We start from the raw sequence: 22,144 nt of genomic DNA, 5'->3' as shown, positions 1-22,144 counted from the left end.
AAAGCCCATGAGGAAATTAATAATTCTGTCTTCAGATCAGGGTTTGAATCATGTGCAGTGAATAAGACCTGGGTCCACATATTGAACAATAAGGATAAAACAAAATATTAAACAGTTGCTAATAAGCAAGCACCAAGAAATCTGCTCACTGCATGAGGCGTGGATAGTGTTGAAAAATACCAAATGATCATGTAATGAAAAAATACTATAATGCATATAAACAATGGGGCCAAATTAAAATTGCACAAGCATGTCCTAACTTTTGACTGATTGACTTTGCAACCTTAATTATTTTAACTGTTTTTATGTGTAATTTGATCTCTCTCACACTTCATAATACATTTACAAAGTTGACTCTGTTCATTAGTCTGTATTTTGAGATACTATAGAATTTACACCAGAGACAGTACCAAGAAATGTTTTATAGAGAATAAAACAACAGTCAAGTGATTATGAAGTAAATTTCAAACTGGGCTATCATTGCTGCCCAAATAAGTTTTAATTTTGAGGACACCAATGAGGACACCACAAAGTTAAACATTTTGGATGAAGTCCTGTTCTTACTGAAGTCAAAGTAAATGTTGCCACTGACCTCAATAAGGCCGGGATTTTATCCTTTCAATGTAGTTTTTAGGCACAAAGGCATCATGTAGCTAATACAATGTACACAACTTCCTCAAGAGAACGGAGAATGACTCAAGGCACAATACATATGTATACTAGCCCCAATCTTTGCTTAAATTGCCAATGAGAAATCAGACAAACATGCATGTGAAAAAGCTTATTCTCTTACCTTTTCGAGAAGACTGAGTCAAGTTTTTCTTCCCTTTTTCTATTTGCTTTATTAGCTTTCGTATTTCAGAGTCATACTGAACCCATTCTGGGACTATTCTCAATGCAGCCTTTAGTTTGGGTTCTTTGGTTTTGGGGTTATTGCACTGCAAGTATAAAATATATCACTCTCGAAAAAACACCAAGCATTCTAAGTAAACACAAGTATTCTCTTCAGCGTTAGTGATGGAAAAACAACAGGTCACTAAACAGAACACTGCTAAAACTAGCTACAAACTTAAACACTGACTAGGACAACAATGAGTGTTTCACTATGTATCCCTTTTTAAATCAATGTGGACTATTAATTCACTGGAAAACAAACTATGCCAAAACAAATTTTAAATGTTTTAAAGAAATTAAATAACTATTATGCAAATTGGCAAAAAATCCACCTATTAATATTTTGCAGTACAGGAGAGCACAATAGAACTATTATTTACCATACCTTTCAGTCACTACTTCTTTAGTCATTCTAAACATCAGGGTAACATTCTTTATATTTCATAAACAGGACCATCTGTCACTAGCCCATAGGAATGTCTTCAGTCTCCTATATAATCATTCATCTCTCTCAATTACCTTATGCCTAATTAGCTATTCTGTTAGCATTACAAATCACTTAAAGGGCAACATACAGTATGACATGGTCTATAAACCAAAATCTGATAGTTATTTAAACGATTTTAATTGAAATACTTTTCACTTCTATTGGGCTCCTCTTTGAAGAGATAATCAAATGTTTTGTCAAGTGCCCAGTGGTACTGTAATGCTACTTCAGGAATTGCCAAGTATTAGGAATATACTGATACACTGATTTTAGATAACTAAGATCTCTGTCTGTCTATCTAAGTCTATGAGACTCTCTTTAGTGGAGTCTGCAAAAGACATTGATTAGCTGGGTAAAGGGATTTAGGAAGTGAAGATAAACGGAAAAAGACCATATAGTCAGACTGATAAATTAACTCAAACTGATTTAAAAAGAACTCTAATGCTTTAGATATATGTGCCAGATCAACATAAGACCTTGATGGAAAAAAAAAAAAGGATTTCCCTGGCCACTTTGTGATCTTTGGATTGGAAAAAATTGAAGAATAATGACTGATCCTTACATGATGGTACAAGGGAAGAAGGATCAGCAAAATAAACCCAAAACTTTATATAAATTAAATCAACATGAGTGAGGTAAGGCATAAATAAGCTCTCTCACACAAAAACTCATCTATTCCCAGGAAGATCTGAACTAAGCACAGAGTAGTGTGGCATCTTTTTTACTTTCATAGTGTTAGGGAATAAACATTTGGTCACTTCCTGTGCATTTCTATTCTCAAATATTATGTCTCATAATTAGAGATGGTCAAATAATGGAAAAAATATTCACAACTTCTGCCTCCCCCTAATTCTTTGGCAAAATTTTGTTTTGACAAAAATGTTCCAACCAATTCTATAAGTAATCCTAGAAGTGGTTACAGCCGATTTCCACCAACCAAGGGCTCCTCACAACAGCTTACTCCAATAAAAGCAAAAATGGTATGAAAGCTACAAAATATACACAATAAACCTTTGGTAACAGACACCAAATGATTATTATTCTTCAGAACAACTATGCCTGGCTCTATAATCTGAGATCACGGTGGGTCAAGACTGCAAAACATATGCCTTCAGAAATAAGTTACAGGTAAAGAACATTTTTCTCTCCCGCGTCCAAGCCCTTCTCTACACACAGTTTTCATAGTATGTTGTATACATGGGTGTGCATACCCCCCCATAAGTTAAAGTAATACTCATATGATAGATATATGAATGATTTCATAATTTATCTATCAAGTTCTTTTCATCATTTGACCTGCATTCTGCCACCAATTCATCTCTCTAGAACTTAATCCAACATTCCAAATCCTTACAGTTTCCAATAAATTGCTATTGTTTAAAATCAATGTTCCAGAAATATGTTTTTTCCTCCTTTTCCCCCCCCAATATGGAATATCTCCCTCAAATTATGCCTAACAAGTCTCTTCTTATCTTCCCAACTCATCTGTACTGTTTAGGCTGACTGAGGATTAAAGGCTCACTGGTAATACTCCTCAAAAGGAGGCTGAGCCTTTCTGTGCTACAGAGGGAGTGTAGTACTGGCACACAGGGACCAGCTACACTTAACCTTTCAAATACCTTACCATAGTTCTATTGTTTGCTTGAGGATAGGGGAAGGAGAGGGAAACTATATAGGACAGTGGGGAAAAGAGCTTGCTATTATTATCCAGTACAGCCCAGCAGCCTCCAAAGCTGAAACTGCAAATTAAGCAAAAAATTGGGAAGAGAGCTATTCTTGTAATCTGCTCTGAGAGGAATGGAGGCATATTACTGTCCTTCAACCACTTATACAAGGGGAGTCTGTGTTGCAGAACTTTCCAGCACAGCTGCCTCCATGTCACTCAGTGGGTGATGGTAAAACCAGTAGCCATCAGAACTGACAGGGTCTTGTATATGAATACAGAGCTAAATTTCATATCTTGTGAAAATTGAAGAAACTTGGGTTAATAAAATGACATTTTCATTAACTCTTAATTGACTTACCAAATCAATTGTTTTAGCCTTTTTCTTTGATTCATCGTTACACCAGGTTTCACACCAGAGCCATTCTTGAGGGAGAGACTTAATGGCCAACTGATGAATCATATTATTGGGAAGATCCTGCATAATTACGTAACAAATCACAAAATTAGTAACCCTGAATTTTGATATGCTAATAACCAGTTACCAAAAACTGAATTATAGCACTACTACTTGAAGGAGACAGCAGAGAACACCTCTCTCTGTTTTTATTTCTATGAAGTATTTTTATTCTCTAAGTTTCTCTCTCTGTGTTTGTCTATTTGTTTTTCAAATTGGTTAATAACTGCTAGTCTTTGGTATCCAGTCCCATCGCTTAATTACAATATGAGTACGGAGGTCTTCCTTGTATTGCCATAATGTGTGGTCTTCTCTTATTCAATTCATATTCTGATATTTGATGCAAGTGATGCTGCTTCTACCTGATATTTATGGGTCTGCTTCAGCAACCTTATTCACAGTAAGTGCTACTCAATATAAAGGTTGTAGAATTAGGTCCTGTGAAATTATCAAAGCATAACTGAATCACTTCCCATTCCCCAAACGTCCAAAACTATTTTTCTTAAAATTCTTCCAAGAGAAAAATGCTAATACTGCATTCTACAACCCATTTATCATAGAATCATAGAATCTCAGGGTTGGAAGGGACCTCAGGAGGTCATCTAGTCCAACCCCCTGCCCAAAGCAGGACCAAACCAAACTAAATCATCCCAGCCAGGGCTTTGTCAAGCCTGACCTTAAAAACCTCTAAGGAAGGAGATTCCACCACCTCCCTAGGTAACCCATTCCAGTTCTTCACCACCCTACTAGTGAAAAAGTTTTTCCTAATGTCCAACCTAAACCTCCCCCTCTGCAATTTGAGACCATTACTCCTTGTTCTGTCATCTTCTACCACTGAGAACAGTCTAGATCCATCCTCTTTGGAACCCCCTTTCAGGTAGTTGAAAGCAGCTATCAAATCCCCCCTCATTCTTCTCTTCTGCAGGCTAAACAATCTCAGTTCCCTCAGCCTCTCCTCATAAGTCATGTGCTCCAGCCCCCTAATCATTTTTGGTGCCCTCCGCTGGACTCTCTCCAATTTATCCACATCCTTCTTGTAGTGTGGGGCCCAAAACTGGACACAGTACTCCAAATGAGGCCTCACCAGTGCTGAATAGAGGGGAATGATCACGTCCCTCGATCTGCTGGAAATGCCCCTACTTATACAACCCAAAATGCCATTAGCCTTCTTGGCAACAAGGGCACACTGTTGACTCATATTCAGCTTTTCGTCCACCGTAACCCCTAGGTCCTTTTCTGCAGAACTGCTGCCCAGCCATTTGGTCCCTAGTCTCTAGCAGTGCATGGGATTCTTCCATCCTAAGTGCAGGACTCTGCACTTGTCCTTGTTGAACCTCATCATATTTCTTTTGGCCCAATCCTCTAATTTGTCTAAATAAAAATTTACTTTTTATTTTATTTTTTAAAAGAAAGGCAGACTCCAGAGTGCTATTTTGAAAAAGGTAAAAGTAATAAAAGTCTTTCCTATGCTCTTCTCCTAACTCAAATTTCCTTGTTTTTAACCCATCTTTACACAATGGGTTGCAGATGCCTATGGTTGATAAACTGTACAGTCAATTGCTTGATCGCACGTTGGTTCTTTATGAACTATACTTGAGACCAAATAACCAGTTAGGTGTATTGCTATAAACCAATAATAATATAGCACAGGAAAAAGGTTCTATGATACCAGTCTCAGGGAAGCTGTCTCATGCAGCATGTTAACATTCACCTTATACAGAAGGTGTGTTCCCAAAGTTACATCCCTAAAGTCACCTTTTTATACTCTACCTGTTTACAAATAAATGGTACTGTATACGTCATGTGAAACTAGATTTAACCAATCAGCTTTCTACCTTTTTTTTCTGGTACCACTGTGTACCCCTTATCTCTTTGTTCTGAACACATTCATTCCAAGTAGCAAGGGGTGTGAAGTCAACTTCTTGGTTTGTACAAGGGGTAGAACAATCACGTTTTGTCCTCTTCATTTGGAACACTACAGTACTGGCCTGTGAGAATAAATCCCTGACTATTGCTATAGTAAAATAATCATATGTCCTGATCCTGACAATTTTCCTATCAACTTAAGTCAAATCTTACTTCAACTAATGCAAGGTGTTATGGGGGCACTTAGCATAAGAGAACACGATTATAGTAAAGGTGTAGGCCAATTTAGGCTATATAACAGCTATAATATTTGGGCTTAATGCATACTAATATATATGTGGTGCAGATAATGCATATAACTAATGATGCTAACGCCCATGGTTTGTTGTGTATAAGGAACAGAATCTAAGAATAAGTGTGATATCACCCAAAATTACAAAGCCAACCTTGCACAATATATCTTCAGATATTCGGGTCCAAAGTTAAAAAAATATAGATGCAACTGTTGCATCTGCTGATAAGCAATTTTGCACATACCCACTGTGTTTATATTTGAAAAAGTAAATCTCAATATCCAAGCACTACTATAGTCATAAATATTTTTGTTTTCTTGACAATTCATAATGTATTATAAACAGGAGAGAATAAAGTAACATATTTGTACTCAATCTGTAAAAGATCTAATGCATTTTAAAAAATGTATCTAAAATTACTTGGTGTGTTTAGACAATAACATGGAAAGATTATACTAAGTCTGCGTCAAGTATCAAGATACTTACTTACATATTAACTTAAATTTAAATTTAAATGTTTGCTATTTTGCAAAAAAAGTTCCACGAACTTGGGACCATTACCATCTCAAATTCAAGTGAAACCAAGATTGTTCCTCTACTGCACCTCACTGACTTTCTAAATGGAATCAGAATTCTTGAGTGAAAAGAAGTTTGTGAATGTACAAATGGAGGGTGCCACAAGGTTATAAAGATTAGAAGGGTAGTGGCATATAGATAGCTATTCACCAGTTGCATGGTTTAAAACAGATTACTGAAGTTGTGTTAATAAACATAAAAGTCAATTCAAGTGGTTATCCTTTTTGAGGAATACCTTATTTATAATAACTGCCTTAATACTTCTAGAAGGTCAAGTAAAAGAAAAAACTCATGGCAAAAAGAAATAACTGTTGTAACAGCCAGGTTCATTTTAATCATCTGAGTCAGTCAGATGCCACCAGCAGAAGGTTGATTTTCTTTTTTGGTGGTTCGGGTTCTGTAGTTTCCGCATCATGGGGGTTGCTCTTTTAAGACTTCTGAAAGCACACACTTGTCCCTCTCAGATTTTGGAAGGCATTTCAGATTCTTAAACCTTGGGTCAAGTGATGTAGCTATCTTTAGAAAGCTCACATTGGTACCTCCTTTGCGTTTTGTCAAATCTGCTGTGAAAGTGTTCTTAAAACAAACAGCACGTCATCATCCGAGACTGCTATAACATGAAATATACAGCAGAATGCGGGTAAAACAGAACAGGAGACATACAATTCTCCCCCAAGGAGTTTAGTCATAAATTTAGTGCCAGATGCACTAAAGTTTCATATGTCCCTTCATGCTTCAACCAGCATCTGAGAAGATATGCATCCATGATAATGGGTTCTGCTCAATAACCATCCAAAACAGCTGACTCTCTGCAAGAATAGACTGGAATTGTTCCCTGCAGTCATGTGGCAGATCTTCAGTAAAGGCCATGAGCTTGTTGTAATTAGTAAAGTTCTATTTGGCCATGGTCACCTGAAAGTTTGCAATCCAGAACTGCAAGGTGGTGGTGAAGTACGAAAGAGACCCAGTAACTTCTGATCCTTGGCATAGGGGGGTAGCCCTCAAGAATTGCTGCCAACCCCTCTCATTCACAGCATCCACTGCAAGAGAATTAGGTGGCTGGTGAGTCTTGCCCACATGCTCAGGGTTTAGCTGATCACCATATTTGGGGTCGGGAAGGAATTTTCCTCCAGGGCAGATTGGCAGAAGCCCTAGGTTTTTTTTTGCCTTCCTCTGCAGCGTGGGGCATGGGTCACTTGCTGGAGGATTCTCTGCACCTTGAAGTCTTTAAACCACAAGTTGAGGACTTCATTAGCTCAGACATAGGTTAGGGGTTTGTTACAGGAGTGGGTGGGTGATATTCTGTGGCCTGCGTTGTGCAGGAGATCAGACTAGAAGATCATAATGGTCCCTTCTGACCTTAAAGTCTATGAGTCTATGAGCTTCTGTACCACATGATTGGACGACAGCTAGTGTGACACCAATTTTTAAAAAGGGGTCCAGAGGTGATCCAGGCAAGTACAGGCCAGTAAGCCTAACTTCGGTACCTGGCAAATTGGTTGAAACTATAGTAAAGAAAAAAATTAGCAGACACATATATGAACACGATTTGTTGGGGAAGAGTCAACATGGTTTTCGTAAAGGAAAATCATGCCTAATGATTCAGTTCTTTGAGGGGGTCAACAACCATGTGGGCAAGAGGGATCCAGTGGATATGGTATACTCAGATTTTCAGAAAGCCTTAGACAATGTCCCTGGATCTTAAGCAAAGTTAAGTTGTCATAGGATTAGAGGGAAGGCCCTCTCATGGATCAGTAACTAGTTAAAAGACAGGAAACAAAGGGTAAGACTAAATGGTCAGTTTTCAGAATGGACAGAGATAAATAGTGGTGTCCCCCAGGGGTCTGTACTGGGACCAGTACTATTCAGCATATTCATAAATGATCTGGAAAAAGGAGTAAACAGTGAGGTGGCAAAATTTGCAGATGATACAAAACTATTCAAGATACTTAAGTCCAAATCAGACTGCAGAGAGTTACACAGGGATCTCACAAGACTGGGTGACTGAGCAACAAAATGGCAGATGAAATTCAATGTTAATAAACACAAAATAATGCACATTGGAAAACATAATTCCAACAATACATCTAAAACAATGGGGTCTAGATCAGCTGTTACCACTCAAGAAAGATCTTGGAGTCATTGTGGATAGTTCTCTGAAAACATCCACTCAATGTGCAGCAGCAGTCAAAGAAGCTAACAGAATGATGGGAATTGTTAAGAAAGGGATAGATAAGACATATCAGCTTGGAAAAGAGATGAATAAGGGGGGAATATGATTGAGGTCTATAAAATCACAACTGGTGTGGAGAAAGTAAATAGGGAAGTGTTATTTACTCCTTCTCATAATATCAGAACTAGGGGTCACCAAATGAAATAGGCAGCAGGTTTAAAACAATCAGAAGGAAGTATTTCTCCACACAGTACAGTAAACCTGTGGAACTCTTTGCCAGAGGATGCTGTGAAGGCCAAGACTATGTCAGGGTTCAAAAAAGAACTAGATAAGTTCATGGAGGATAGGTCAATCAATGGCTATTAGCCAGAATGGATAGGGATGGTGTTTCCAGCCTTTGTTTGCCAGAAGCTGGGAATGGGCGACAGGGGATGGTTCACTTGATTACCTGTTCTGTTCATTCCCTCTGGGGCACCTGGCACTGACCACTGTCGTAAGACAGGATACTGGGTTAGATGGACGTTTGGTCTGACCCAGTATGGCCGTTCTTATATTCTGAGAATTCGGTGGTGAGTGAGGAAATAAAAATTCAGAGCCCTTGGTGGGGACATATTTTTTACCAGCCCATTTGCAAGTTGGTGTTACTATTGCTGGAGTCTGCTGAACAGTCTCTGCCAGATCTGAAAGCATCTCTCTGACAGGTAGCACAATTTTGGTTGGCATTGCTGACTGCAGAATGTCCAGTAACTTGCGTTCTTCTTCAAATGCTTGCTCATGTCGATTCCAGTTAGGTGTATGCGTGATGCATGCACAGTCATCAGAAAGTTTTTCGCCTAGCAGCACCCATCGGGTTTGGCTGTGGAGCACCCTGGAGTGGCTCCTCCATGGCGCTCAATATATGACCCTGTTGACCTGACGCCTCCTTCTTACCCCCAGTGATGGTTGTTGGAACTGCAGTAGCTTGCTCTTGCCAGTACTCAGCTTATTCTTCTAGCTTTGTGTATAGTTGTTAATAGTTGTAGTTTTTATAATGTCAGGTTTCAGAGTAGCAGCCATGCTAGTCTGTATCTGCAAAAAGAACAGGAGTACTTAAATTTGTTAGTCTCTAAGGTGCCACAAGTACTCCAGTTTTCATAATGTGTGTAGTTTATAGTTAAGTTAGTAATTTAGGAGTGGGGGGTTCTTCCCCCCCCCCACCTTTCTATTCTTCCCTTGGGGCTCAGGTCATGCCTCGATCCAAAGGTTTCAAGCCCTGCAAGTCTTGCCACAAGCCCATGCCAACAGGCGACCCCCCACGACTCTTGTCTCAAGTGTCTGGGGGAGGCACACGAGACGGACTGGTGCAAGATTTGCAAAGGGTTCCATCCCAGAACTAAAAAGGAGCAGGACTTTTGTTTAAAACAGCTCCTTATGGAGGCGGCACTGACACCGTAGCCTGCCTAGGGGCAGCAGGACCCAGCGCAGAGATTGTCGGTGCGGAGTGCTCCAGCCTCCGTTAGAGAAGTGGAAAGACTCTGGGCACAGAGATCCTCGGCACCGTTGCTCCCCGGCACCAAAGCCAGTAGAATCTACCCGGCACCAGTCTCACTCTCCGGAGCCACAGAAGCGGCACTGGACGCAGGACAGGAGTCTATCTTTAACTCCTGGAACTCCGTGTTGAAGTTCAGAGAGCTGGTACCTGCGGAGTCCAGGGAGGAGTTTGGGGCTTTAGTTGAGGAGGGTAAGGCAGTGGCATGGACCTCGTTACAGGCCTCACTGGATGCTGTGGACTCAGCAGCGCGCACCTTGTCCTCCGGTATCGCCATGAGGCACAGCTCATGGCTGCAGGCCTCGGGGCTGCCACCCAAGGTACACCAGACCCTCCAGGACCTGCCATTTGATGGGGTGGGCCAGTTTTCAGAGCAGACTGACTCTAGGCTACATAGCCCTAAAGACTCGAGGGCTACACTGAAGTCGCTGGGGGTCCATACTCCGGCTACTCAGTGGAAACACTAAGCTGCAGCCCTCTCAGTGTCCCGAGCTGCCACATTCTAGACAGAACTTCTCTAGGAAGCACGGTAGGAACAGTAGGCACAAGCAGTCCCAGCCCTCATCCAACCAGGGCCAGATGTGCACTTCTTTGGTCTCTAATCAGGCCTTTTGAAGGTGTGCCCAGGACAACGTACCAGACTATGGACCAGATCCTCACCCATTTCCTGAATAGTCTATCCCACTTCTACCATGCTTGGTCCCAAATAACATCAGACCGCTGGGTTCTTTACATAGTAGAAGTGGGCTATTCTCTCCAATTCTACTCTTTCCCTTCCTCCCATCCCCACGTCCCTGTCCCTCTTCAGGGACCTCTCTCATGAGCATTTCCTTGTACAGGAGGTGTAGATTCTCCTCACAGCAGGGGCAGTGGAGGAGGTACCTCAGGAGCTAAAGGGCAAGGGATTCTACTCCGGCTATTTCCTAATCCCCAAAGCCAAAAGGGGGTCCCTGACCCATCCTCGATCTACGAGGCCTCAACAGATTCATGAAGAAGTTGAAGTTCTGCATGGTCTCCTTGAACTCAATTATTCCGTCTCTCAATCCAGGAGACTGGCAGGCCGCCCTCGATGTCAAGGATGCTTACTTCCACATATCCATGGAACTTTCAGTGGACACTCTGATCACGTTACCACCACTGTTCCTGGACCTGATCACCCAGGACCATAGTCGCCTTAGTCACCCAAACCTCCAGTCTCTCCACTTCATGGCTAAATCCCATGGAACTCATGTGCTCAGAGTTGGTGAGGGAAGTTCTCCACGGTAGCAGGAAGCCCTCCACTAGGGCCACCTATCTGGCAAAGTGGAAAAGGTTTGGGACCTGGTGTTCCCAGGGCTGTTCTCCATCGTTGCAGGCCCCCATTCCTGTCATCCTGGAGTACTTGTTACACCTCAAGCAGCAAGGTCTGGCTGTTTGTTCCATCAATGTGTACCTGGCAGCTATCTCTGCATTCCATCTGGTAGCAGCCGGGTACTCCGTCTTTGCCAACCCCATGGTTGGCCACTTCTTCAAGGGCCTGGAGCATCTTAACCCACAGGTTCGGCAGCTGATCCCTGTGTGGGATCTCAACCTGGTTAGTTCCAAACTGATGGGACCTCCATTTGAACCATTGGCAACCTGCTCGCTCCTGTATCTATCATGGAAGGTTGTCTTTCTAGTTGCCATTACTTCAGCAAGGAGGGTCTTGGAATTTAAGGCCCTCACTTCTGACCCTCCATACATGGTCTTCTTCAAGGACAAGGTGCAGCTTAGGCCTCCCTCGGCTTTTCTTCCAAAGGTTGTGTCCCAATTTCACTCCAATCAGGATATTTTCCTGCCTGTGTTCTACCCTAAACCTCATGTGAGCAGCCAAGAGGGAAGGCTCCACTCTCCGGACATTCGACAGGCACTCGCTTTTTACATCGAACACATGAAGCTGTTCCGGAAGTCAAAACAGCTATATGTGGCAGTGGCTGACCATATGAAAGGTCTCCCAGTCTTGCCACAGAGGATCTCATTGTGGATTACCTTCTGCATCTGCACCTGCTACAAATTAGCCAAAGTTCCAGCCCTGGCTCTCACGGCCCATTCTTTGGGCACTCGAAGAAGAAAAAACTGTTATTCACCTTCTTGTAACTGTTGTTCTTTGAGATGTATTGCTCATGTCTATTCCAGACCCACCTGCCTTCCCCTCTACTGGAGTAGCCAACAAGAAGGAACTGAGGAGGCGCTGGATCGGCAGGGTCAAATATTAAGTGTTATGGAAGTGCCAACCCAGGGGGCTCCACAGCCGACCCGATGGGTGCTGCTAGGGGAAAAACTTTCCGACGACTGTGCATGCACCTAACTGGGATGGATATGAGCAATAGATCTTGAAGAACAACAGTTATGAGAAGGTGAGTAACCATTTTTTTGATTCCTTGACTTCTTTAAGTGGTAACTGCAGCGTGTCTGCCACCTATTTTATGAGGTCCTGAAATGGTGGGAAATCACTGGCCATAGCCAGGAGTGGAGGCATAACTTCCTCAACTTCTGATGACAAGGAATGGTAATTTTTCCTCATCTGCCCTAGCTTCCTGCTCCTAGAATGCCTCCTTCTGCTGAAGAATGGGCTGTGGGGGGAGGGGACTGTATGTCTCTTATCCTGATGGGTTCTGCTGTACAGTCTTGGACTTGCTTCTGAAGTTCATGCCCCCTTGTGGTGATACTCTGAAGGAATCATCTGAAGTGGAGCAGCCCTAAGGACACTACACAAAGATGACAAGGTTACTCACCTTGTGCAATAAACTGTCAAAATGTGCATCAAAATGCCTTGGAAATTTTTTGTCAGTATGCCACCCAGAGGTCCCAGGTATTGCTATTGTAAGGGGGGGTGTCGTACAGGGGATGGGGAATATCATCCAAAGTTGTTACCACTAGCTGTGATGTCTTCCCTGAAATGCCTCTCTCTGTCTGTGGGTATCAAAGAACGGGTTCTCAAATGGCTGGGTAGGAAAGCCCTGCACCAAGAAAGAAGAGATTGAAGGGAAGTCTCCATTATCATCCTCAACATCATCTAGTGGAGGTGCCCCAGGTGAAAAAGGCAGTGAATCGGGCAATACGGGGGACAGATGGGAGTCCAGTGACTGAGTAGGTCTCAGTACAAAGAGGCAATCTGTACCTATGAGCACCAGGAAGGCAGACATTCCTGACTGCTCTGAGTTCCAACAGGTTGATATGGAGACTGGCTTCCTGAGGTGCTCATCTACCCTGAATTGGGAGGGTACTGAGGTGTTCTACCCACTCTAACAGTGATGTGTCTGTTGTCTCAGATATTGTTGGAGCTGGTCAGATGAAAGGGACACCCGCACAGACACTGAATGGATTTTTTCACCAGTCTAGGGAATTCTTCACCTGGAGGGGAACTGTAACTGTTTGTCCACATTATCTCTGGTGGAGGAATAGATCGTTGTGAACAAGCCCTGAAAGCAGCAGAGGTACAGACTTGCAAGTGCAGTCACAAAGGTGAAAGCTGCCATATGACCCAGGAGCTGCAAACATTTCTTACTGTAGCATGGGAGGTTCCTTGAATTGTCCCAATCAGGTTGGCCAAAGTTATGAATCTGTATGTGGAAAGGAAGGCCCTGGCTGCCAACAAATCCAAATATGCTACTGTGAATTGTATTCTCTGTCAGGGGTTAACATGGATTTTTTTACGTTTAACTGGAGACCCAATTCCTGAAAGAGAGAGAGAGCTCTCTTGGTGGAAGTTAATACTGCAGCGTAAGATCAGTCCTTGAGTACCCTGTTGTCAAGATATGGGAAGACTAAAATTGCTTCTTGTTGAAGGCAAGCAGCTACTACTGCTAGAACCTTTGAGAATATCATTGCTGCCAAAGAGAGGCTGAAAGGAAGTCTCTACATGGAAATAGGCATCCTGTAGGTTGAAGGCCAGAAACCAATCTCCTGTCTCTATTGAAGCTGCCGGAGTCACCATCCTGTACTTATGAGACTTTACAAATTTGTTCAGTTGTCTTAGATCTAAGATCAGTCTTCATCGTCCGTCCTTTTGTGGCACAAGAAAATACTTTGAATAAAACCGTTTCCCCCCTGTGAGGAGATGGGACCAATTTTACTGTTCCTAAACAAAGGAGAAAAGTGTACCTTTTGACTCAGCTCAGTCTCATGAGATGGATCCCTGAAGAGGAATGGGGAAATGGGGGTGGGAGGGAGGAAGGGACGTACAGTGGATTGTGTAGCCCAATGTTATAACCTCCATGACTCCCTTATCTATTGTAAAATGCTGCCAGACCTTCTGAAAATGGGAAAGGAGGTCTCCAGAAGTGCAAAGATGGGCACAATGTTGCAGCTTGCAAACTAGAGGTAACAGAGGAGTTGAGCCCTCAACCAACCCATCAAAACTGTTGTTTTGATGATGACTGGGTACTTGCTGAAGGAGGGTGAGAAGCTCTTTTCCTATGGAATTTTTGTCTCTTTCTAGAGGGTTCAGTGGTTCTGTGAAATCCAGAGAACTGGGTCAGGCATGATCTTTGAGCAGTTTGAGACCTGCTAAATCTCCTTTTGTTTGTTGTTGTGTGTATACCCGGAGACATCAACATGGCCCTTGAGTTCTTCAGAAAGTGTGAGGACTCATCCACAGTCCCAGAGAAGAGCTTCTGACCATCAAATGGGAGGTCCTTAATAGTATTCTGAACCTCTTTCGAGAACCCTGACAGCTGGAGTCATAACGCTCTGCACATGACAACCATTGTGGAGATGGATCTAGCGGCAGCGTTCAGGGCATTTAAAGATGTTTGGAGAGAAGTTCTGGCTAATAACTGACTCTCCTTACTGATGCCCTGGAAGTGAAGTCCATGATCCTGTGGAAGATGTTCAATAAAGGTTGCAAACTTGTTGTAATTTATTAAGGCCTATCTGTCCATGAATGCCTGACAGTTTGCAATCCAAAATTGGAGGGTTGTGGATGTGTACGCCTTTCAGCCAAAAAGGTCCTACCTCTTCTGGTCCTTATTGTAAGGGGTAGACCTGGAGAAATGATGTTTATCCTGACTCGTTTACAGTATCCAACACCAGGGAATTAGGTGGGGGATGGGAAAACAAAAATTCTGAGTCCCTGGAGGGAAAATACTATTTCTTATCCGTTTACAAATTGGTGGGATGGTGGCAGGAGTTTGCCACAGTCTTTGATGGATCCAGAAATGCTTCATTAATGGGAGCACAACTTGGGTGGGTGTTGCCAACTGCAGAATGTCCAGAAGCTTGTGTTGTGAGTCTTTAATTTCTAAAGAGGTATCTAGAGGGTGTCAGCCACCATTTTCACAAGGTGCTGGAATTGGTGAAAATCATCAGCCATTGATGGTGGTGGTGGTGGTGACTGCCTCATCTGGAGATGACTACAAAACAGGAGTTTGAGGGGTGGCCTCTTTGCCTGCCCTAGCCTCCCGTTTTTCAAATGAATCCTTGTGTTGGGGGTTTGGTGGAAGGAAACTGTGCAACCCTATTTTCCTGGTGAAATAAAGCCGAAGGTCTGGCAAATTGCTGTTGTTATGCTGCCCAAGGATACCAGTATGGCCACTTGTGGGGGAGGGGAAGGGGCCCATACAGAAGTGGAGGTGGTACAGGACTGATTCTATCCTCCCTGACGTGGGTTCTTGCCGAAATATGGGTTCCTGTAATGATGTGGAGGGGAACCCCCCACTGATAAGGTGGAGACTGATTGAATGTCTCCTTCATTCTCCTCAATGTCCTCCAATGAGGGGATGCAGTAGAAAAAGGCAGAAAATCCTGTGGCTCCAGGAAGCAATGGTAATCCAGAGACTGGAGTCTTGGTCGTTTGGTACCCATAAATAGTGAGGACTCTGGCTCATCTAACACTGACAAGGCCCTGGAGTAGCAAAATTCCTGCTGTACTGAGTCTGTTGGTATCAATGTAGCAGTTGAGGTTGACAGTACTGTTGATCTGGAGTACGAAGGTGCCGGGGCCAAAGGTGCCTGGTGCTGCAATTTTGCCAGTAGTGATGGAGCTGAGTGAGAAAGCACCATTGGTAAGCCTGATGCAGATGATGCCATGCTAGAAGAGTGTATGTCCTGGGCCTCCATGTCCTTCACAGATGGTACTGAAGCCTGCTGGAGTCATGCTTCTCCTAAGTGCTCCGGGATCTCACAGCCCCATTGGTACCAGAAGAAAAGTCCTTCACCTCCATGGTACCGAGCTGACAGGTTGAAGCCTCTGACACTGTAGACTTAGTGGGAGATCCAGGCATTTGGGGAGCTGGCTCCTGGTAGCGAGAGACTGAGGTCCTCTTCTTTGGATCCTTCCTCTAAGTCAGTTTTCCTCAAACTTTGTCCATTGCACCCCTTATGGTCAGGTGTGTCTGCAGTCTTTAAACAATCCCGGCCTTGGGTTTCCAGCTGGGTCACTAAGTAGTTCAGATCCCCTTCTGGGGGTTTACTGCTCTCCAATTGTAGGCCACTTCCCCAGTAACCTATGGGTGGGACCCGGGCCTGCCCACTACTCCAGGTCCCAGCCTAGGGACCCTCAGAATAGCAGCTATGTGCTGCCGTGTCCCTTTATCTAAACTGATTTCAGTTCCCATGGCCACTTCCCCGAGGTGCCAGCCTTCAGCAATGTGTCAACCCTTTCTGTAGGGCTGAAGTCTTGTATTCAGTCCCAGCAGCAAATCAGAAGCTCCTTTTTGCTCTCCTGGTCCCTGCCAGCACTGATCTGTTCATGGTGCTGCAGTTCCCTTTGGCCAGCCGGAAGCACCAACTGGAATCCTCTGGATCCAGTAAGGAACTGACTGTCTCTGCAGCTCCTTTTTATATGGTCCTCTGAGGCCCTGATTGGCTGCTACCTGCAGCCTCTCTGATTGGTTAGAACTTTTTAGCCTCCCCCTGATTGGCTACTTCCTGCGCAGGCTCTCTAGACTGCTTCGAGGACTTGTTCATCTCCTGGGACAGGTGTGGCCTGAGGTCTCCCTGAGAGGACATCTCGGCCTAGTCCACCCATCACACAATCCCATGACTGCTGCAGTGTGCGCCAACAATAAGAATTGGAATTTTTTGCACTAAAACGCTGACTGACAACAACAAAAATAAAACATCAACCATTAGAACTCTCCTTGTATTTTGGTCTGTTTGTACTGATGGTAGGTTGGATTCCATTGCATAGACTGCGAAAGAGAAGATTTACACACATTAGATAATAGGAGAGCTATAATCTGACATTCCATTTTCCTAAAAATGTGCATAACGTACATAATTTATTTGATAATAAATATAATAAAAATACCTACCCCTGGAAATTCTAGCTATACTTTAGTAACCAGATCATAACTTTAAAAATGTTGTAATGTGATAGCAACACAGAAGCGCATTTGCAAAACCTTCTGTGGAGAGCTCCTCCTATAATAGTAAGAAAGTAATTAAGGCTACACGCAAACCACAAATAGCGAAAACAGAGAAAAACAGGAAGAATATTTTAAAGAAAAGAAAAAATGTCATTTATCTTCAGGCAGACATTAAACTCTTGCATACCTGATCTAAGTTTGATAGACTGTTTGGATCTTGACTGAGAGCCTGGTATTGGCCCCGAAGTTTGTCTCCTGCAGCAATCTTTCTGAACTTCTTAAGATCCACAACATATAAGGCACTACAAAAACAAAAATGCATTAAGTTTTGCAGATTTTGACATACCTATTCGAAACTGGAAAAAACTTGATAACAAGGAGGCAAATACTGTGTCTGCATTAAAGGAATGTTATTTTAAGTAACTAGCTGAAGCCCCAACACAAGAAGTGAACTCAGCATGTGCTAATCAATCTACCACATGGATTTAGGGTGGATAAAAAGAAATCAATTTAAAAAAATTAATCAGATTTTTTCATGTGTTATTTAAATTATAAGTTTTTCTTAAAAATAAACCCGTTTAAAATGAAATCTGAATTTAATACAAAAATGTTAAGCCTAAAATTATTATAATCTCTTAACATTTAAATAAAAATAAACATGCTGAATCCATAAGCCTCTGTCAAAAACTTTGAGTTAAAGGCTGTTTTTCTATATAGACAGAGAATCAGGGGGAAAACTAACTTTTGAGGTTAAGCTTTATAAATGTCACAATATTGACAATAAATGTACCATATTGAGGGCTTGATCCTGTGGAGGACCCAAGGGCTGTGCTACTGGGTGCAAGAGACTAGCAAAGGCATCGCAGGTGTTGGGACCCAGCCTCTGACACCTGGAGACACCATCATGTATCTCATCCGGATCATTCAATAAGTCCACCTGTGTGAGCTCATTCTCCTATTTTACAGCTTCTCCCTACCTGAACTCCGGTTCAGTTCTCAGATTATGAATATCTATGCCTTCACCCATCATGGAAACTTACTCTCTGGTTCATGGAAAAAATACTGATCTGCCCAGTAACTACCAGCCCTTTCTTCTGGATGGTTCTCAGCACTTCAGGTAAACGGCCCTTCTCTGTGGCCTGGTCTACACTACGCGTTTAAACCGGTTTTAGGAGCATTAAACCGATTTAACGCCACACCCGTCCACACTAAGAGGCCCTTTATATCGGTATAAAGGGCTCTTTAAACCGGTTTCTGTACTCCTCCCTAACGAGAGGAGTAGCGCTAATATCGGTATTACCATATCGGATTAGGGTTAGTGTGGCCGCAGATCGACGGTATTGGCCTCCGGGCGGTATCCCACAGTGCACCACTGACCGCTCTGGACAGCAATCTGAACTCGGATGCAGTGGCCAGGTAGACAGGAAAAGCCCCGCGAACTTTTGAATATTTCCTGTTTGCCCAGCGTGGAGCTCCGATCAGCACGTGTGGCGATGCAGTTAAAAATCAAAATAAAGAAAGAGCTCCCGCATGGACCATGCGGACGTGATCGCTGTAAGGGCAGGCAAATCTGTTCTATCAGCGCTCCGTTACAGAAGACGAATTAAAAAACATTTTAAAAAAATCTCCAGACAGACGCCATAGCAGGGACTCAGCGCACTGCTGCGTGACAAGCATAATGGAAAGCCAAGGAATCAAATGGACGCTCATGGACTGGAGGACTCAAGCTATCCCACAGTTCCTGCAGTCTCTCTGAAAAGCATTTGCATTCTTGGCTGAGCTCCAAATGCTTCTAGGGTCAAACACAGTGTCTGCGGTGGGTCAGGGCATAGCTCGGCAATTTACGCACCCCCCCACCCACCCCCAAAAGTGAAAGGGAAAACAATCCTCTCTTGACTCTTTTACATGTCACCCTATCTTTACTGAATGCTGCAGATAGACGCGATGCTGCAGCACTGAACACCAACATCCTTGCTCCCCCCCCGCCATGGGTGGCTGATGGTGCAAAACGACTGGTACCCGTCCTCATCATCAGCCTATTGGCACATGGGGCAGTGCAAAAGGGCTGGTAACCATGCTGACTAGCATCCGTCAGGTCGATCATGGGCGCCTGGCCCTAATTTTTCCTGGTAGATGGTACAGTATGGCTGAGAACCATCGTCATCATAGCAACAGGGGGCTGAGCTCCGTCAGCCCCCACCCTTCATGTGTAAAAAAAAGATTCAATTGCCCCTGGACTAGCAGAGGGATGCTGGGCTCCTCTCCTCCACACTCCTTACTGACCTGTCTGGACTATCATAGCAGCTGGAGGCTGCCTTCCACTCATTTCTCACTAACAAGTCAGTGTGTCTTATTCCTGCATTCTTTATTACTTCATCACACAAGTGGGGGGGACAATGCTACGGTAGCCCAGGAAGGCTGGGGGAAGAACGGAATCAACAGGTGGGGTTGTTGCAGGAGCATCTCCTGTGAATAGCATACAGCTCATAATTTCTGCAGGATCTGACACAGAGCAGCTGTGCTCTCTGATACAGTGGTTCTCTAGTACACTTGCCCATATTCTAGGCAGGACTGATTCTATTTTTAGATACAAAAAGGAGGGATTGACTCAGGGAGTCATTCCCAATTTTGGCTTTTGCGCCCCTGGCTAAGAGCAGCCAGGGGCACTTATGACAGCAGCAAATGGTGCAAAACGACTGGTAGCCATGATCATCTTTTTACCAATTTATGGATTGGTAGATGGTGCAGTATGGCTGGTAACCATCTCTGCTGTCATGCAAAAGCAAAAGCATGCTGCTGTGTAGCGCTGCTGAATCGCCTCTGTCAGCGGCATCTAGTACACATACGGTGACAGTCACAAAAGGCAAAACAGGCTCCATGATTGCCATGCTATGACATCTGCCAGGGCAATCCAGGGAAAAAAGGCGCGAAATGCTTGTCTGCCGTTGCTTTCCCAGAGGAAGGAGTGACTGACAACATTTACCCAGAACCACCCGCGACAATGATTTTTGCCCCATCAGGCACTGGGATCTTAACCCGGAAATTCCAAGGGGCGGGGGAGGCTGCGGGAACTATGGGATAGCTACGGAATAGCTACCCACAGTGCAACGCTCCAGAAGTCGATGCTAGCCTCGGACCGTGGACGCACACCACCCATTTAATGTGTTTAGTGTGGCCGCGCGCACTCGATTTTATACAATCTGTTTTACAAAACCGGTTTATGCAAATTCGGAATAGTACCGTAGTGTAGACGTACCCTGTGTCCCTGCATGTGTACACAGACAGAGATGCAAACAGAAACCCATTAATTTCTCAATTGCTTTCCTTTCTGTCTCTAAACAAATAAAATATTGAAGTCTAAAAGATATGTAGATTATACAAGCAGAATTTTTAGATTGTTGTGAGTTCATTTGTTTTCTGTAGGGGTGAGAGTTATGTAACAAGGCAGAAGGAGCAGAGTGTGCAACCAGAAAGAAGCAACACTGGTGTCAAAGCAGGACACTTTGTGAAGAAGGGACAAAATTCTTCACAATGCAGCCCTAGACATGGTTCACTCATTATGACCAGGCTACTTTTCCACCTGGCAGAAGAGAATGTGCTAGAAGGTTACTGGATACAATGTATGAGAAGGAAAATGAACAATGTGCCGAAAAATTGGAGGGAAATTTGTTAATCTGAATCTTGATGGGTGGAGCAATGTACACAATGATCCAGTAATATTTGCTTGTGTGACAAGAGAATATGGAGTTGTCAATCTTGCAAAAACAACTGATACAGCAGAATATTTAAAAGTAGCAGCAATGGAAGTAGAAGTAAAAGCTATAACAAACTGTGAACAAAAATTCAAGTGTGTAGCTTTGTCATAGGCAGTGTTGCAAATGTAGCACAGATAGGAAGAAATTTAGAGAAAGATAATAAGAGAACCTGAAACTTATAACATATAGGTGCAGTACTCATTTGATGAATCTTTTAGCTTAATATATAAGTACAACTCCAGGAATAAAGGAAAATGCTGCTGAAATTGCAAAATACTCCTGTAACAACCACTTTGCTTTGGCTTCACTGAAAAGAGCAGGAGGACCCAAACTAATTCTCTGCCAAGATGTACAGTGGAATTCGGTGGTTGACTGTTTTGAGCTATTTATTAAGAACTGAGCTATTCTGATGACAATTTGTGAAAAAAATTGTGACAAAATAAATGGAAGTATCACAGACTAAGTAGTCAACATCAGACTAAAGAGAAACATAGAAGATATGCTGAATAAACTGAAACCTATTTCCATAGCCGTGTCAAACTGCAGAAAGGTTGCTGCTATATTGCTGATGCTGTTGAAATTTGGAAAGATCTTCAGGAGACATTGAAGAAATAAATAACAACAAAGTTAAATTACAGGCAGTAAAAAAAAAAAGAAAAGAAAAAAGATGGAACAAGCACTTACTCCACCTCATTTTCTTGCCAATATTCTCAACCCAAAGTACCAGGATCAATGTCTAACTGCTGAAAAAAGAAGATGCTTCTATGACATGGGCATCACCCATCAATCATGCCAAACGTAATAAAATTATATGGCTGGAGTGATCCATTTAAGTAATACATGTCTCCTGATTGATGTTTTAAAGAAAGTCACTGAACTGGTGAAGTCACTAGCTAAGCACCTGAAACCAGAGTTTGTGAAGTGCTAAACCAGCTTTTGACAGCAGCAGCCTATTCTGCAGGCACAAAATATATTTTCTTCATTTGGACGAATTCATTCAAAGCTGAGAAATCAATTGGGATTTGAAAAAGCAGGAAAACTGGTCTCTGTCTTCCAGTCTATGAATAAAAATGAGGAGGGAGGGGATAAGAGCCACTAGTTTGAAAAGTCTGAAGGACAGACTA

The 22,144-nt window shown here is 43.0% G+C and overlaps 1 protein-coding gene across 3 annotated transcripts in view; it reads right to left on the bottom strand.

Annotated features, from left to right (window-relative positions):
* The window catches only part of UGGT2 (UDP-glucose glycoprotein glucosyltransferase 2), a 244,554-nt gene that overhangs the window by 9,760 nt on the left and 212,650 nt on the right, over positions 1–22,144 (bottom strand). For all 3 annotated transcript variants that reach the window (XM_045009671.1, XM_045009679.1, XM_045009688.1), the window contains 3 exons: positions 17,453–17,567; positions 3,406–3,522; positions 794–938 (listed from right to left, as the gene is read on the bottom strand). In XM_045009671.1, the coding sequence (XP_044865606.1) occupies positions 794–938; positions 3,406–3,522; positions 17,453–17,567 (377 nt within the window). The remainder of the gene's footprint in view (positions 1–793; positions 939–3,405; positions 3,523–17,452; positions 17,568–22,144) is intronic.

The sequence above is a fragment of the Mauremys mutica genome, chromosome 1, assembly GCF_020497125.1.
Source record: "Mauremys mutica isolate MM-2020 ecotype Southern chromosome 1, ASM2049712v1, whole genome shotgun sequence".
Taxonomy (NCBI): domain Eukaryota; kingdom Metazoa; phylum Chordata; order Testudines; family Geoemydidae; genus Mauremys; species Mauremys mutica.
The sequence above is the reverse complement of the archived record's forward strand: the minus strand, read 5'-3'. Positions and strand labels throughout refer to the sequence as shown.